The 18,886-nt window shown below is 50.9% G+C and overlaps 1 protein-coding gene across 19 annotated transcripts in view; it reads left to right on the top strand.

The window, feature by feature from the left end:
* Positions 1 to 18,886, top strand: part of OBSCN (obscurin, cytoskeletal calmodulin and titin-interacting RhoGEF) — an 882,373-nt gene that overhangs the window by 475,098 nt on the left and 388,389 nt on the right. For all 19 annotated transcript variants that reach the window (XM_075315914.1, XM_075315911.1, XM_075315913.1 and 16 more), the window contains 2 exons: positions 230 to 508; positions 924 to 999. In XM_075315914.1, the coding sequence (XP_075172029.1) occupies positions 230 to 508; positions 924 to 999 (355 nt within the window). The remainder of the gene's footprint in view (positions 1 to 229; positions 509 to 923; positions 1,000 to 18,886) is intronic.

Below are 18,886 nucleotides of genomic sequence, written 5' to 3'. Positions count from 1 at the left end.
AAGGAACTGGTGCTGTCTATAAAGGGTGTGGTCTCCTGTGTGTCATTATAACAGTGATGTCATCACCAGGGGAGGGGGCTATATATAAGGGGTGTGGTCTCATGTCTGATCACGTCATTATATCAGTGATGTCATCACCAGGGGGCAGGTCTGACAGCCTCACACATGAAATACAGGGTGGTGAAAGCCTCTCAGACATGATGACGCATATTACTGTCTCTCCCTCTAGCCCCCATCTTTATCACAGAGCTACAAAATCAGGAGGTGCAGGATGGGTATCCAGTCAGCTTTGATTGCGTTGTGATTGGGAAACCGATGCCAACCGTGCGTTGGTTCAAGGATGGGAAAGTGATAGAAGAAGATGACCATTATATGATCAACGAGGACCAGGAGGGCTGCCACCAGCTCATCATCACCGCCGTGGTGCCCACAGACATGGGCGTCTACAGATGTCTCGCTGAGAACCGCATGGGCGTGGCCTCCACCAAAGCGGAGCTTCGAGTGGACAGTGAGTATGAGTATCCAACTGTGCTGCACTGAAACTTCATCTGCCCAGAAAACACTGAGAAATCACTCCAGGGATGTGCAGAGATAACTGTAAGGGCTCCCCTGCCCATCAGGAGCAGTGGGATAAATATGTGTTTTGTAGAGGGGCTCTGGAACTCTGACATGTGGACATTTGGGGGATATACCATTAAGTGAGCTGACGCTCTGCAGCAGGAGATACATAAGCTGTAGCACTATATTATATCACATTCTGTTCTGATATAAAACATTAATACTCTGTGCTGTATATTATAGAATATTCTGATTGGAGGGCCTCGATCATCTTGAAATTATTGGTCAGTTATAGATATGCCCCGCCCGCGAGGAGTCCTTCATTGTCTGACCTGTTTCCTCTTGTCTGATTCCTTGTGTTTTAGTGACCAGTTCAGACTATGACACAGCGGAGGCGACTGAGACCTCCTCCTACTTCAGTGCCCAGGGATACGCATCCAGGTAATGTCATGAGATATGTCGTGGTGCTGATATATTCTATATATGTATTGTAGAGTCTAACGGCCCTGATGCATCCTTCCCTCACACTCAGATATGCTGCACATGAGCCCACTAAACCCTGCTCAGTGGCCCTGAGCCCCCATAATATTAAAGGGGTTGTCCATGTTTAGTAAATTTGTCCCCAAAGTATGAAGTGTACATAAAATATCAGGTCTTCACCCAGCCTGGGTCCTCTAGTTACAACACGGGGACCACAGCAGTGCCCGGCACCAGGGTGGACCTGAAGTTATTTTATGCACTTTGCACACTTTGAGGACAACTTTACTGAAAGTGGACAACCCCTTTAAGAAAGGCAGAACTAAGACATTTGGTAGTGATGTGATAGGGGAGGCTCTTCTGTGTTTTTCATGTTATATTGGGTATGTAGTGTGTGTGTATATACATATATTTAATAAATGAGCTTTAAATGCAGAATATTGTGGGACTTGTTCCTGCAGTTGGAGATATCCGGTCACAGACACAATGAATGCGTAAAAAAAATTGCTTTATGCCAGAAGCGGCAACAGTAGAGCAAGTAGCCAACATCTCGGCCGCCTCTCCCGCACACATTTCTGTTGTGTTACCAGAATATTCCCATAATAAAAGAGATTACAAGCCAAAGATTAATGACCCCTCGGAAGTCCCAAGACTGCGAACATGTCACCTCGGCCCCGGATCCACCCCCCCCCCCCACCCATCACTCCATGTATGAAGTGTTCACACCCTAAGTCACTGTCTCTACATTAGGGGGGACGCTTCCTAACCCATGTACAGCTACAGACTGTAGCACTTGGAAAAGTATTTGTGAACCTCGGTGTGACTGGGTCCTTCTCCTACATCACACAATCAACAGAGTAAAAGATGATGGAACAATCCAAAGAACATTTATTCCAAGCAAATCAAATGGTCCACAATACAGAGGGTAAAATAGTCCAGAAACACGAATATAGTTCAAAAAGCGATAAAAGTCCAGGTCTCTCTGAGAAGTCGCAGCTTCAGCCCAGAGGATCAATCTTATTCCTTCTCTCGTGAAGTTCTCCAACAGACTGCTGCTCTCTTCTCCTGCTCAGCCAGACTCAATCCCTAATCCCTCAGGTAAGCAGAGAGTTTAGGTGGATTCCAGGCCCCCTCCCCCACACCTAAGGACAGAAGCGCTTCAAGGAGTTATAACCATGCAGACAGGATGAACAATACATCGAATAGACAGCGCTCCACGCCCAAAACATGAAACCACACAAAAAGGTACATGACCCACAATATCCCACCATCACACGCTGACTGTTCTGATATTGTGCCCTCAGGGGCTCCACATATCCCACCTGCAAACCTGCGGTTCCAAGGGCATCAGAGTGTTGTATACATCACTAACAACATTTCTATAGTAGCCCAAATCCCACTCAAGTGTGTACACGACCAAAACATAAAGTCTGCACCTTCCTCCCTACTTCGGGAGCTACAATAGTCCTGCCATAAATCATCATTTTGTGTAGGTTCATATTTTAGGCATGGTGGTCTGTCTATTCTATGTATTATTTGTCCTGTCTGCAGGTTTATAACGCCCTGCAGTGCTTCTGTCTCTAGGTGTGGGGGAGGGGGCCTGGAATCCACCCAGACTCTCTGTTTACTTGGGGGATTATTCAGTCAGTCTGAGAAGGACAAGAGACAAGCAGGAAGATGTGTCCTCTGAGGGAGAAGCTGCGGCTACAGGCAGCACCCCAGAGAGCCGTTGAGAAACCCAGATTTCCCTAGAAAAGAACTGCTGGAGGATTGTGACTGATCCCCGGGACATTTATCCCATTACTGGACTACTTTACCCTCTTGGTGGTGGATTATTTTATGGATCTCCTGATTTGCATGGAATAAAGGATCTCTGGATTGTTCACCCATCTCTCACTCTGCTGATTGTGTGATATCGGAGAAGGACCCCATGACATAGGGCAATAAACTGTGCATTATAATATATGGAAGACTATGGGCTGTGCATTATACTCTATAGAGAATTATGGGGTGCATTATACTATATAGAGGACTATGGGGTGCATCATACTATATGGAGGACTATGGGGGTAATTACACTACCGTGTTTTTCAAAAAATAAGACACTGTCTTATACTTTTTTTGCCCTCCCCAAAAAAAGCACTAGGGCTTATTTTGGAGGAGATCTTATTCTTGGAGAAACATGGTTGGAGGTAAGTTTACCCCCCAAAAAATCAGACACCCCCCCCCCACTTCCCAAGAGACTCATACTTACCAGACCCAGACATCTCTGTGGCTCCCAGGTCCTCCCTGTGATCTCCAGTGGGTGCGGCACGCCGGCCTCCCCTGCTTCTGGCCAACACACTCACACACAGATCACACACACACACACTCTCTCACACACATTAGATCACAGACTCACTCACTCACTCATCACATCCAGCATTAAAGAATGCTTCCAACCGCAGGGAATGATGGGTGGAAGTCACGTGTCCGCAGGTCCTGTAAGCTAGCATTGCGGCAGGTCCTTGCGCTCCACCGCAGTGCCTCTCAGGGTTCTGCCGGCGAGAAGGAATCGGTGTCGCTGGATGTGGTATGTGTGAGATCTGATGTGTGTGTGTGATCCGATGTTTGTGTGTGGGATCTGATTGTGTGTGCTGGTCCAATCACTGCAGGTCCCCTGCTTGGCGTCTGGTGAGTAATTGCGAGGTGTCCTCTGTCTATAATGAAGTGTCCTGTAGTATCTTTAACTTTTTAACTGCACGGACACTTCATTATTGAACCGTGACTAGGGCTTATTTTCAGGGGAGGGCTTATATTTAAGCCTTGCATCGACAATGCTGAAAATCCCTGCTAGGGCTTATTTTTGGGGAGGTCTTATTTTGGCAAAACACGGTATATGGAGGACTAGGGGGAAATTATACTATATGAGGGACTATGGGGTTTTATTATACTATATGGAGGACTATGTGTGGCACATTATACTATATGGAGGACTATGTGGGGCACATTATACTATATGGAGGACTATGGGGGTAATTATACTATATGGAAGACAATGGGGAAATTATACTATATGGTGGACTATGGAAGTAAATATACTATATAGAGGAATATGTAAGGTGCATTATACTATATAGAGGACTATGGGGTAATTATACTATATAGAAGACTATGGGGCTAATCATACTACTGTATATGGAGAATTATGGGGGAAATGTTACTATATGGAGGACTATGGGGTGCATTATACTATATGGAGGACTATGGGGTGCATTATACTATATGGAGGACTATTGAGGTAATTATACTAAATGGAGGACTATTGGGGTAATTATACTATATGGAGGACTATGAGGTTTCATTATACTATATGGAGGACTATGGGGGTAATTATACTATATGGAGGACTATGGGGGTAATTATACTATATGGAAGACTATGGGGGTAATTATACTATATGAAGGACTATGGAGTTTCATTATACTATATAGAGGACTATGGGGTGTTTATTATACTATATGGAGGACTATGTGGGGCACATTATACTATATGGAGGACTATGGAGGTAATTATACTATATGGAAGACTATGGGGAAGTTATGCTATATATGGATTATGGGGGTAATTATACAATATAGAGGACTATTGGAGGTGCATTATACTATATGGAGGACTATGGAGGTAATTATACTATATAGAGTACTTTGTGGGAAATTATACTATATAGAGGACTATGGGGTAGTTATACTATATAGAGGACTGTAGGGGTAAGCATACTATATTAAGGACTATGGGGTAATTATACTATATGCAGGACTATGGGGTAATTATACTATATTGGGAGGACATCATACTGTGTGTGGGGGGAATGTACTGTGAGGACATCTGTGAGGCAAATCCCGGGATATGAAGATGAATTATGACTCCAGTCATAATCTCTCATCACTCCCTGGCAGTGCCCCCTCCCTTCTTGTTCTCAATGTCCAGCATCTGTGAAGGTGTTACACCTCCATGGCCATGTCCTGTGATATGGAAATGAGGTGGTGTGGGAACAATGGACACAGGATGACTCCCTGCCGTCACCCTGTAACAAGAGTTGTATCTCATTAGCAAGGCTATGGAACTAGCTAGACAGAACGACTCCAGTAAAAAATGGTTCATATCTCGCAAGCCATATTTCCGATAAATATGGCAACCATAAAAATGGTGTCTCCGCATGCGGACGATGCCGGCACACCCTTTTTATGGGAGCAGGACATTGGGAAATGCCCCAGGCGTGATATCAGCCAATGGGGAACTGGCAGACAGGTCATGAGTCCCCTCGTTCTGTAGCTAAATTCATAACTGTCACAATGAGAGCATTGGCGTCCGCCTACGACGCTCCCAGGCAAAGTTATGGCCCATATTCCATGTTGTGGATTGTCCATAACTCAAGCCAGGGGTGGAGCAGTGCTCCCTCTGAGGTCACTAAGGTAGGAGGGGACCTGGATCTGCCAAGGTTGATAACCCTACTTCGGCCATTTTCCAGTGTTCTTTTCGCTGGGGGCACGTGTAGGAAACATCTGTGGGAAGGATCCTAGAAACCTGGGTACAGCGCCCCCCTGTGGCCAGACGCAACAAGGTAACTGCTGGAACTGTGTATGCCTGTTTGTAACCCATGCTTTGATTGTAACTGTACTCTGACATATGTATATTCTGTAGATTCCCTATTGTATATATTGTAGTTTCTAGTGTGCTTTAGGCTGATTAAATTATATAATTAATCTTGGGCTGTTCTGTTATCTCGATCTTGAATCCCACGTCTGTGTGTTCGGCTAATAGCTACCGTAAATCGGTTGGTGGCAGCGAATTGTGCCAAGGATTATTGTGGGGAGGCCAGTGAGATTCGGGGGAATATATACCTTACTCTCACCGGGGACCCTTCAATAATCGGCATAAGTAGTATAGCGGCCTCCTTGCTTATGGTCGGGCAATTCCAGAATTGGCCTGACTATAAGAGGGGCGCTAGAGAGCGCGTCACGTGCTCTGTCTGTCGGTCGGGAGGTATAAAGGAGGGGTGACCCCCACTTGTTACCCCCCGATTGTGACGTACTGGTAGCCAGCGCGGGGGATTTCTGAGTGACCCCCCCGGTGGTTTGTGACATATTGGTGGCAAGCGGTGGGATCGAGATAATAGTGTGTGTGAGTGTGAGACCCATACTCCCAGACACTAAAGACTGCCTGCAGCAGCTGTGGCTGCTGGGGTCTTCAGACTAGCTCAACACTAGAGTGTCAGAGTGCAGATACTGTAAGGTGTGTGGAGGCATCAGGTGTCAGTTCTGTGTCAGTGACCAAAAGTCTGCAAGAATGGCTGATGGCACCAGGAGCAGAGCTATGCAACTGGCCAATGCTAAGGCAGGAGCCGAAGAGAGGGAGGACGGTGCTGTGGACAGCAATGAGGAGGTTGCCCACGAGTCCTCCAGGAGCTCGACGCCAGAAAACCGTTCTGCCGAGGACATTGTGCAACCTGGCACTGCTGGACAAGATGAGGAGGAGCTCACCCAAGGTTCCTCAACGAGCCAGATGCCAGCCCTCCGCTCTGAAAGGGACAGTGAATCGCCTAGCTCTGCAGCGTGCCGCAGATCACCACGTGCCATTCCACCGAGCCTGGGAGGCTCGGATAGCCTTCTTCAAATGGCTATGGCCCTTCTCCAGGCTGGAGACCAGAAGGGCTACAAGGAACTCCTGGCAGAGCGCAGGGCAGAGCGGCAGGCAGCGCGTGACGCTGAGGCTGCGGAGCGGCACGCAGAGCGTGAGGCTGCGGAGCGAGAGCGGCAGGCAGCGCGTGAAGAGCGAGAGCGAGAGCGACAGGCAGACCGTGACTACCAGCTGCAGCTAGCTCAGCTCCGGCCCTCATCAGCCACACGTGACCTTCGAGACACCAAACTTCCAAAGGTCCGTGTTGAGGACTTCCCAGTGCTGGAGAAGGATGGAGACTTGGACTCTTTCTTGACTGCTTTTGAACGGACTTGCTTGCAGCACCATCTGGACAAGGACCAGTGGGCCAAATACCTGACCCCCCGTTTAAGGGGTAAGGCCCTGGAAATCCTTGGGGACTTGCCTGCTGAGGCAGATCAGGGCTACGACACCATCAAGCGGGCCCTGATCCAACAGTACAACCTCACTCCGGAGTCCTACCGCAAGAAGTTCCGGACCCTGCAGAAGGGACCAAAGGACTCCTGGGCTGACCACCGGCGGGCACTTGCCCGAGCTGCCGACCACTGGACCCAAGGCCTGCAGCTTTCCACCGGACCAGAGATCCTGGACTTGGTCATCACGGAGCAACTCTTGTGGAACTGCCCTGAGGATCTCCGCCAGTTCATCCGAGACCAGAAGCCAAAGGGGTCCACGGCTACCGCTGCCCTTGCCGATGACTACACCAACAACCGGGCCCCTGAGGCCAGGAGAGCAGCCACCAGCAGCACCTGGAGAGGGGGTAAGATGAATTCTGCGACTGCCCCACCTGCCCCTAGACTGCAGGGGGTGTCCCCCTCAACTCCCCTCTCCAGGCCCGTGGCAGAGCCAAGACGGTGCCACCAGTGCAACCTACCTGGACACTTCAAGGCCATGTGCCCTCAGCGTCCCAAGGCCCCGGCTCCGTCCCCGTCCCAAGGGCCGCCCAAGGTGTATTGTGTGGGTGGGGGTGGTGGTAGGTCCCTGGACAGCTTCCAACCTGTCACCGTCGGCCGGTCTGTGACCATAGGACTGCGAGACAGCGCCTCGGAGGTGACTCTGGTGCGGCCTGAGATGGTGTCCCCCCAAGACTTGATCCCTGGAAAAACCCTCGCTGTCTCCGGGATTGGAGGCATTGACCCGGCGCTGCCTGTTGCTGACATTTATGTGGACTGGGGCGCAGGGCGAGGGGTGAGGGAGGTGGGGGTAACTGATCGGATCCCTGCAAACGTGCTACTTGGGACAGATTTGGGGCAGATAACCTCCCAGTTTGGGCCCCAACCAAGGGCTGAACCTTCAGCCAGTACTGACATGACTCCTGACAATGTTAATGTGTTATCTATGAATGATGTAAGGGAGGAGGGAGTGAACTCTGATATTTCTGCTTGCATAGACACCATAGACACACACGCAGCTGCAGCTGTGACAGGAGGGGAGGGGGTCAGAGAAAGGTGTGACAATGCCTCTACAAGTAACCAGCCTGTGAGCTGGGATCTGTTGCCCTCTGCAGGGATAAGCAGAGAGCAGGGTGCTGCAGGGGGAGGACCAGTGTGTGGGGTGGGGGCTACCACAGCAAATGTGGGGTCCCCAGAGATTTCACAGCGGGGTTCTGTTGCTGCAGGAGGGGAACAGGCAGGTGAGATTGGGGCCGGTCCAGGAGCGGAAGTGCTCCCAGGTAAGATCTCGGTGCATGGTTCCCCCACAACCGGGGTGTCAGGAAGCCAGGTAGGTCTGCCTGAACCGGCGACTTGGTCAGGAACGGAGGAGGAGCAGGCACGACCCACGGTCGCAGCGGCTGTGGCCGCTGTCACCCGCAGTGGGAGTGCTGGAAGCCAAGGGGCCTCCCGGAGGTCCGATAGCTCTTCCCCTTCTGACCAAGTGGCAGCCGAGTCAGGTGGAGGCCAGGACACAGGTCCCGGGGTACTGACTGAAGATGTGACAGTCTCGTCGATTCTGGCCACATCTAGTCAGGGGTTTCAGGCAGCGTTAGAAGCTGACGACAGCCTGAAAGCTCTTAAGGAGCAGGCGGCACAGCCTCCCTCGGACTCGGACCCGGAGCGAGTGGTCTGGGACCAAGGACGGCTGTACCGGGCCACGGTCCAGCAGGGTTCACCGGAGGCGTGGCCCAGGGACCGACAGTTGGTGGTACCCTATCCGTTCCGGACGGAGTTGTTGCGGATCGCACATGAGATTCCGATGGCCGGACACCTAGGGATCGCTAAGACCAAGGCCAGGTTAAACCAGCATTTCTACTGGCCAAAAATGGGGGCCGATGTGGCTGCCTACTGCCGTTCGTGTGAAACCTGTCAGAGAGTGGGGAAGGCGGGGCCACGCCCCAAAGCCCCACTAGTATCTCTGCCAATCATCGATGAGCCTTTCAGGAGGGTGGCTGTGGATCTGGTCGGCCCGCTGGCCATCCCCAGCAGCTCCGGGAAACGCTTCATACTGACGGTAGTGGACTATGCCACCCGGTACCCAGAAGCAGTGGCCTTGTCGTCCATTCGGGCTGACAAGGTGGCCACCGCATTGCTGGAGATTTTCTCCCGAGTGGGTTTTCCCCAGGAAATGCTCACTGACCGGGGGACCCAATTCATGTCCCAGCTGATGGAGGCCCTCTGTAAGCAAGTCCAGGTGCGACATCTGGTGGCCAGCCCGTACCATCCACAGACTAATGGCCTGTGCGAGCGGTTCAATGGCACCTTAAAGCAGATGCTTAAGATGTTGGTCGACTCCCATGGGCGTGACTGGGAGCGGTATCTCCCACACCTGTTATTTGCTTACCGGGAGGTTCCACAGGCCTCAACAGGATTCTCACCGTTTGAGCTCCTGTACGGGCGACGTGTGCGGGGCCCCCTGGCTCTGGTGAAAGAGGCTTGGGAAGGGGATTTGGCCACCCCTGGAGTGTCGGTTATCGAGTATGTCATGCGCTTCCGGGACAAAATGCAGGCCTTGACGCAACTGGTACACGACAATATGGCTCAAGCCCAGGCCGATCAGAAGCGTTGGTACGACCAGAACGCTTGTGAGAGGACCTACCAAGTGGGTCAAAAGGTGTGGGTACTGGTCCCCGTACCACAGGACAAGCTTCAGGCAGCCTGGGAAGGCCCATACCTCGTGTACCAGCAGCTCAACCCTGTAACGTACCTGGTCACCCTGGACCCTGCCCGTGGAAGGCGGAAGCCCTTCCATGTGAACATGATGAAGGCACATCATGAGCGGGAGGCATGTGCGCTCCCCGTGTGCAACCTGCCCGAGGAGGGAGAAGCGGAAACCCTCTTGGATATGCTAGCCCAGGTTAGGGCAGGCGGATCCATTGAGGATGTGGAGGTTGGCCACCAGCTCTTGGAAGACCAACGGTCCCAGCTGTGGGCCACCCTCCTCCCCTTCCGGGGGTTGTTTACCAACCAGCCCGGAAGGACTGACTTGGCTGTCCATCACGTGGACACTGGGGATCATCCCCCGATCCGGCGTTCAGCATATCGGGTCTCCCTGGAGGTGCAGCAACACATGCGCCAGGAGATTGACGAGATGCTGAAGCTGGGGGTGATCCAGGCATCCAACAGCGCTTGGGCCTCGCCTGTAGTCCTCGTCCCTAAGAAGGACCGAACCACTCGGTTCTGCGTGGACTACAGGGGGCTCAATGCGGTCACGGTCGCCGATGCGTACCCAATGCCACGCATCGATGACCTGCTCGATCAGTTGGCCGGGGCTCAGTACCTGACCATCATGGATCTGAGCCGGGGATATTGGCAGATCCCCCTGACTCGCAAGGCCAGGGAACGCTCTGCCTTTATTACCCCATTTGGACTGTACGAGTCCACGGTGATGCCATTCGGGATGAGGAATGCCCCTGCCACTTTCCAGCGGATGGTCAACACCCTGCTCAAGGGACTTGAAGGGTACGCGGCCGCGTACCTGGATGACATTGCCGTCTTCAGTCCCACCTGGGAGGACCACCTAGAGCATCTAGCACAGGTGCTCAGGCGGATCCACCGGGCAGGTTTGACCATCAAGCCGGGAAAGTGTCAGCTGGCCATGAGCGAGGTCCAGTACCTCGGTCACCGGGTAGGTGGGAGAACACTGAAGCCCGAGCCTGAGAAAGTGGAAGCCATCGCATCCTGGCCCACCCCCAGGACCAAGAAGCAGGTGATGTCCTTCTTGGGGACCGCTGGGTACTATAGGAGGTTTGTTCCATGCTATAGTAGCCTGGCAAAGCCCTTGACGGACCTCACCAAGAAGAAGCTGCCCTCTGCAGTCGATTGGACAATGGACTGCGAGACAGCCTTCCGGGCCCTAAAGGACGCCCTGTCCAGCCCGCCCGTGCTACAGGCAGCCGACTTCACGCGGCCGTTTGTAGTACAGACCGACGCCAGTGACTTCGGCCTCGGTGCGGTGCTCAGCCAGGTGGACTCTGCGAGCCAAGAGCACCCAGTCTTGTACCTGAGCAGGAAGCTGTTACCAAGGGAAGTTGCCTATTCCACGATGGAGAAGGAGTGCCTGGCCATAGTGTGGGCCCTGCAGCGTCTGCAACCCTATCTATACGGGCGCCACTTCATCGTGGAGACGGACCACAATCCCCTCAGCTGGTTGCACACCGTCTCTGGGACGAATGGGCGATTGTTGCGATGGAGCCTTGCGCTCCAGCAATACAACTTCACCATTCGCCACAAAAGGGGCCGTGACCACGGTAACGCAGACGGGCTGTCCCGACAAGGAGAGGTCGCGGACGGGCGCACGGGGGAACACCGGAGTGTGCTGCCCCCTAGCGCCCTCAAAAGGGGGGAGGTGTGAGGCAAATCCCGGGATATGAAGATGAATTATGACTCCAGTCATAATCTCTCATCACTCCCTGGCAGTGCCCCCTCCCTTCTTGTTCTCAATGTCCAGCATCTGTGAAGGTGTTACACCTCCATGGCCATGTCCTGTGATATGGAAATGAGGTGGTGTGGGAACAATGGACACAGGATGACTCCCTGCCGTCACCCTGTAACAAGAGTTGTATCTCATTAGCAAGGCTATGGAACTAGCTAGACAGAACGACTCCAGTAAAAAATGGTTCATATCTCGCAAGCCATATTTCCGATAAATATGGCAACCATAAAAATGGTGTCTCCGCATGCGGACGATGCCGGCACACCCTTTTTATGGGAGCAGGACATTGGGAAATGCCCCAGGCGTGATATCAGCCAATGGGGAACTGGCAGACAGGTCATGAGTCCCCTCGTTCTGTAGCTAAATTCATAACTGTCACAATGAGAGCATTGGCGTCCGCCTACGACGCTCCCAGGCAAAGTTATGGCCCATATTCCATGTTGTGGATTGTCCATAACTCAAGCCAGGGGTGGAGCAGTGCTCCCTCTGAGGTCACTAAGGTAGGAGGGGACCTGGATCTGCCAAGGTTGATAACCCTACTTCGGCCATTTTCCAGTGTTCTTTTCGCTGGGGGCACGTGTAGGAAACATCTGTGGGAAGGATCCTAGAAACCTGGGTACAGCGCCCCCCTGTGGCCAGACGCAACAAGGTAACTGCTGGAACTGTGTATGCCTGTTTGTAACCCATGCTTTGATTGTAACTGTACTCTGACATATGTATATTCTGTAGATTCCCTATTGTATATATTGTAGTTCTAGTGTGCTTTAGGCTGATTAAATTATATAATTAATCTTGGGCTGTTCTGTTATCTCGATCTTGAATCCCACGTCTGTGTGTTCGGCTAATAGTTACCGTAAATCGGTTGGTGGCAGCGAATTGTGCCAAGGATTATTGTGGGGAGGCCAGTGAGATTCGGGGGAATATATACCTTACTCTCACCGGGGACCCTTCAATAATCGGCATAAGTAGTATAGCGGCCTCCTTGCTTATGGTCGGGGCAATTCCATAATTGGCCTGACTATAAGAGGGGCGCTAGAGAGCGCGTCACGTGCTCTGTCTGTCGGTCGGGAGGTATAAAGGAGGGGTGACCCCCACTTGTTACCCCCCGATTGTGACGTACTGGTAGCCAGCGCGGGGGATTTCTGAGTGACCCCCCCGGTGGTTTGTGACAACATCATACTGTGTGTGGGGGGAATGTACTGTGGGGACATCATACTGTTTGTGGGGGAATGTACTGTGGGGACATCATAATGTGTTTGGGGGTAATGTACTGTGGGAACCTCATACTGTGTGTGGAGTAATGCACTGTAGGGACATCATACTGTGGGCGGGGGAATGTATTGTGAGGACATCATACTGTTTGTGGGGGAATGTACTGTGGGGACATCATACTCTGTGTGTGGGGGGAATGTACTGTGGGGACATCATACTGTGTGTGGGAGGAATGTACTGTGGGGACATCATACTGTGTGTGGAGGGAATGTACTGTGGGAACCTCATACAGTGTGTGGAGCAATGCACTGCGGGGACATCATACTGTGGGGAGGGAACGTGCTATGGAGACATCATACTGTTTGTGGAGGAATGTACTGTGGGAACATCATACTGTGTGTGGGGGAATGTACTGTGAGGACATCATACTGTGTGTGGGGAGGAATGTACAGTGAGGACATCACACTGTGTGTGGGGAGGAATGTACTTCTGAGGATATTCTACTGTGTGTGGGGTGAATGTACTGTGAGGACATCATACTGTGTGTGGGAGGAATGTACTGTGAGGACATCATACTGTGTGTGGGGGGAATGTACTGTGAGGACATCGTACTGTGTGTGGGAGGAATGTACTGTGAGGACATCATACTGTGTGTGGGGGGAATGTACTATGAGGACATCATACTGTGTGTGGGGTGAATGTGCTGTGGGGACAACATACTGTGTGTGGGAGGAATGTACTGTGAGGACATCATACTGTGTGTGGGGGGAATGTGCTGTGGGGACAACATACTGTGGGGGGAATGTACTGTGAGGACATCATACTGTGTGTGGGGGAATGTGCTGTGGGGACAACATACTGTGGGGGGAATGTACTGTGAGGACATCATACTGTGTGTGGGGGAATGTGCTGTGGGGACAACATACTGTGTGTGGGGGGAATGTACTGTGGAGACATCATACTGTGTGTGGAGGGAATGTACTGTGAGGACATCATACTATGTGTGGGGGGAATGTACTGCGAGGACATCATACTGTGTGTGGGGGGAATGTACTGTGAGGACATCATACTGTGTGTGGGGGGAATGTACTGTGAGGACATCATACTGTGAGTGGGGGGAATGTACTGTGAGAACATCATACTGTGTGTGGGGGGAATGCACTGTGAGGACATCATACTGTGTGTGGGGAAATGTACTGTGAGGACATCATACTGTGTGTGGGGGAATGTACTGTGAGGACATCATACTGTGTGTGGGGGGAATATACTCTGGGGACATCATACAGTGTATGTGGGAATGTACTGTGAGGACATCCTACTGTGTGGGGGGAATGTACTGTGGGGACATCATACTGTGTGTGGGGGGAATGTACTGTGAAGACATCATACTGCATGTGGGGGAATGTACTGTGAGGACATCATACTGTGTGTGGGGGGATGTACTGTGAGGACATCATACTGCGTGAGGGTGAATGTACTGTGAGGACATCATACGGTGTGTGGGGGGGAATGTACTATGGGGACATCATATTGTGTGTGGGGAATGTACTGTGAAGACATCATACTGTGTATAGGGAATGTACTGTGGGGACATCATACTGTGTGTGGGGGCAATGTACTGTGGGGACATTATACTATGTGTGTGGGAATGTACTGTGGGGACATCATACTGCATGTGGGGGAATGTACTGTGAGGACATCATACTGTGTGTGGGGAGGAATGTACTGTCAGGACATCATACTGTGTGTGGGGAGGAATGTACTGTGGGGACATCATACTGTGTGTGGAGGGAATGTACTGTGAGGACATCATACAGTGTGTGGGGGAATGCACTGTGAGGACATCATACTGTGTGTGGGGAATGTACTGTGAGGACATCATACTGTGTGTGGAGGAATGTACTGTGACTACATCATACTGTGTGTGGGGTAATGTACTGTGAGGACATCATACTGTGTGTGGGGGGAATGTACTGTGAGGACATACTGTGTGTGGGGGAATGTACTGTGAGGATATCATACTGCGTGTGGGGGAATGTACTGTGAGGACATCATACTGCGTGGGGGGGAATATACTGTGAGGACATCATACAGCGTGAGGGGGAATGTACTGTGGGGACATCATACTGTGTGTGGGGGGAATGTACTGTGAGGAGATCATACTGTGTGTGGGGGGAATGTACTGTGAGGATATCATACTGTGTGTGGGAGGAATGTACTGTGAGGACATCATACTGTGTGTGGGGGGGAATGTACTGTGAGGACATCATACTGTGTGTGGGAGGAATGTACTGTGAGGACATCATACTGTGTGTGGGGGGAATGTACTGTGAGGACATCGTACTGTGTGTGGGAGGAATGTACTGTGAGGACATCATACTGTGTGTGGGGGGAATGTACTGTGAGGACATCATACTGTGTGTGGGGGAATGTGCTGTGGGGACAACATACTGTGTGTGGGGGGAATGTACTGTGGAGACATCATACTGTGTGTGGAGGGAATGTACTGTGAGGACATCATACTATGTGTGGGGGGAATGTACTGCGAGGACATCATACTGTGTGTGGGGGGAATGTACTGTGAGGACATCATACTGTGTGTGGGGGGAATGTACTGTGAGGACATCATACTGTGAGTGGGGGGAATGTACTGTGAGAACATCATACTGTGTGTGGGGGGAATGCACTGTGAGGACATCATACTGTGTGTGGGGAAATGTACTGTGAGGACATCATACTGTGTGTGGGGGAATGTACTGTGAGGACATCATACTGTGTGTGGGGGGAATATACTCTGGGGACATCATACTGTGTATGTGGGAATGTACTGTGAGGACATCATACTGTGTGGGGGGAATGTACTGTGGGGACATCATACTGTGTGTGGGGGGAATGTACTGTGAAGACATCATACTGCATGTAGGGGAATGTACTGTGAGGACATCATACTGTGTGTGGGGGGATGTACTGTGAGGACATCATACTGCGTGAGGGTGAATGTACTGTGAGGACATCATACGGTGTGTGGGGGGGAATGTACTATGGGGACATCATATTGTGTGTGGGAAATGTACTGTGAAGACATCATACTGTGTGTAGGGAATGTACTGTGGGGACATCATACTGTGTGTGGGGGCAATGTACTGTGGGGACATTATACTGTGTGTGTGGGAATGTACTGTGGGGACATCATACTGTGTGTGGGGGAATGTACTGTGAGGACATCTTACTGTCTGTGGGGGGAATGTACTGTGAGGACATCATACTGTGTGTGGGGAGGAATGTACTGTCAGGACATCATACTGTGTGTGGGGAGGAATGTACTGTGGGGACATCATACTGTGTGTGGAGGGAATGTACTGTGAGGACATCATACAGTGTGTGGGGGAATGCACTGTGAGGACATCATACTGTGTGTGGGGAATGTACTGTGAGGACATCATACTGTGTGTGGAGGAATGTACTGTGAGGACATCATACTGTGTGTGGAGGAATGTACTGTGACTACATCATACTGTGTGTGGGGTAATGTACTGTGAGGACATCATACTGTGTGTGGGGGGAATGTACTGTGAGGACATACTGTGTGTGGGGGAATGTACTGTGAGGAGATCATACTGTGTGTGGGGGAATGTACTGTGAGGATATCATACTGTGTGTGGGGGAATGTACTGTGAGGACATCATACTGCGTGGGGGGGAATATACTGTGAGGACATCATACAGCGTGAGGGGGAATGTACTGTGGGGACATCATACTGTGTGTGGGGGGAATGTACTGTGAGGAGATCATACTGTGTGTGGGGGGAATGTACTGTGAGGATATCATACTGTGTGTGGAGGGAATGTACTGTGGGGATATCATGCTGCGTGGGGGGGAATATACTGTGAGGACATCATACAGCGTGAGGGGGAATGTACTGTGGGGACATCATACTGTGTGTGGGGGGAATGTACTGTGAGGAGATCATACTGTGTGTGGGGGGAATGCACTGTGAGGATATCATACTGTGTGTGGGGGAATGTACTGTGATGACATCATACTGTGTGTGGGGGAATGTACTGTGGGGACATCATACTGTGTGTGGGGGAATGTACTGTGGGGACATTATACTGTGTGTGTGGGAATGTACTGTGAGGACATCATACTGTGTGTGGGGGAATGTACTGTGAGGACATCATACTGTGTGTGAGGGAATGTACTGTGAGGACATCATACTGTGTGTGAGGGAATGTACTGTGAGGACATCATACTGTGTGTGAGGGAATGTACTGTGAGGACATCATACTGTGTGTGGGGGGAATGTACTGTGGGGACATCATACTGTGTGGGGGGAATGCACTGTGAGAACATCATACTGTGTGGGGGGAATGCACTGTGAGGACATCATACTGTGGGGGCCAATAAAGTGGTATGGTACTGTGTGGAAACACTGATGGGTTTTGCTTGAGGACGGGATGAGTTAGTGTTTTAGAGTAACCCTTTACTTGCTGGTGCAGTGTTTGGTCTTTCTTCTTCTCTGATGAAGTTGGGGGGTCTGTGTCTATAATACTGGGACCATGATATACGGATGTTTTCATTTACTCATCAGTGAAGCAGACTTTTGGGTCCGTGCAGTGTTGGGCCATGTTCTGTCGCATGGTCTGATTTACAGGCCTGAAGAGTCCATGCGACCAGCAGAGCGGAGCCAGTCACATCTGCACATAGAAGAGAGACCTCTGCCTGCATCAGCCATGTAATGAGGAGTTATCTGTAACACATAGGAGGAGATAGACCTCTGCCTGCATCAGCCATGTAATGAGGAGTTATCTGTAACACATAGGAGGAGAGAGACCTCTGCCTGCATCAGCCATGTAATGAGGAGTTATCTGTAACAAGATAGGAGAAGAGAGACCTCTGCCTGCATCAGCCATGTAATGAGGAGCTATCTGTAACACATAGGAGGAGAGAGACCTCTGCCTGCATCAGCCATGTAATGAGGAGCTATCTGTAACACATAGGAGGAGAGAGACCTCTGCCTGCATCAGCCATGTAATGAGGAGTTATCTGTAACAAGATAGGAGAAGAGAGACCTCTGCCTGCATCAGCCATGTAATGAGGAGCTATCTGTAACACATAGGAGGAGAGAGACCTCTGCCTGCATCAGCCATGTAATGAGGAGCTATCTGTAACACATAGGAGGAGAGAGACCTCTGCCTGCATCAGCCATGTAATGAGGAGCTATCTGTAACACATAGGAGGAGAGAGACCTCTGCCTGCATCAGCCATGTAATGAGGAGTTATCTGTAACAAGATAGGAGAAGAGAGACCTCTGCCTGCATCAGCCATGTAATGAGGAGCTATCTGTAACACATAGGAGGAGAGAGACCTCTGCCTGCATCAGCCATGTAATGAGGAGCTATCTGTAACACATAGGAGGAGAGAGACCTCTGCCTGCATCAGCCATGTAATGAGGAGTTATCTGTAACACATAGGAGGAGAGAGACCTCTGCCTGCATCAGCCATGTAATGAGGAGCTATCTGTAACACATAGGAGGAGAGAGACCTCTGCCTGCATCAGCCATGTAATGAGGAGTTATCTGTAACACATAGGAGGAGAGACCTCTGCCTGCATCAGCCATGTAATGAGGAGTTATCTGTAACACATAGGAGGAGAGAGACCTCTGCCTGCATCAGCCATGTAATGAGGAGTTATCTGTAACACATAGGAGGAGAGAGACCTCTGCCTGCATCAGCCATGTAATGAGGAGTTATCTGTAACACATAGGAGGAGAGAGACCTCTGCCTGCATCAGCCATGTAATGAGGAGTTATCAGTAACACATAGGAGAAGAGAGACCTCTGCCTGCATCAGCCATGTAATGAGGAGTTATCTGTAACACATAGGAGAAGAGAGACCTCTGCCTGCATCAGCCATGTAATGAGGAGTTATCTGTAACACATAGGAGAAGAGAAACCTCTGCCTGCATCAGCCATGTAATGAGGAGTTATCTGTAACACATAGGAGGAGAGAGACCTCTGCCTGCATCAGCCATGTAATGAGGAGCTATCTGTAACACATAGGAGGAGAGAGA

Source organism: Anomaloglossus baeobatrachus, chromosome 6 (genome assembly GCF_048569485.1).
Source record: "Anomaloglossus baeobatrachus isolate aAnoBae1 chromosome 6, aAnoBae1.hap1, whole genome shotgun sequence".
NCBI lineage: Eukaryota > Metazoa > Chordata > Amphibia > Anura > Aromobatidae > Anomaloglossus > Anomaloglossus baeobatrachus.
This window is presented reverse-complemented; position numbering and strand designations above follow the sequence as displayed.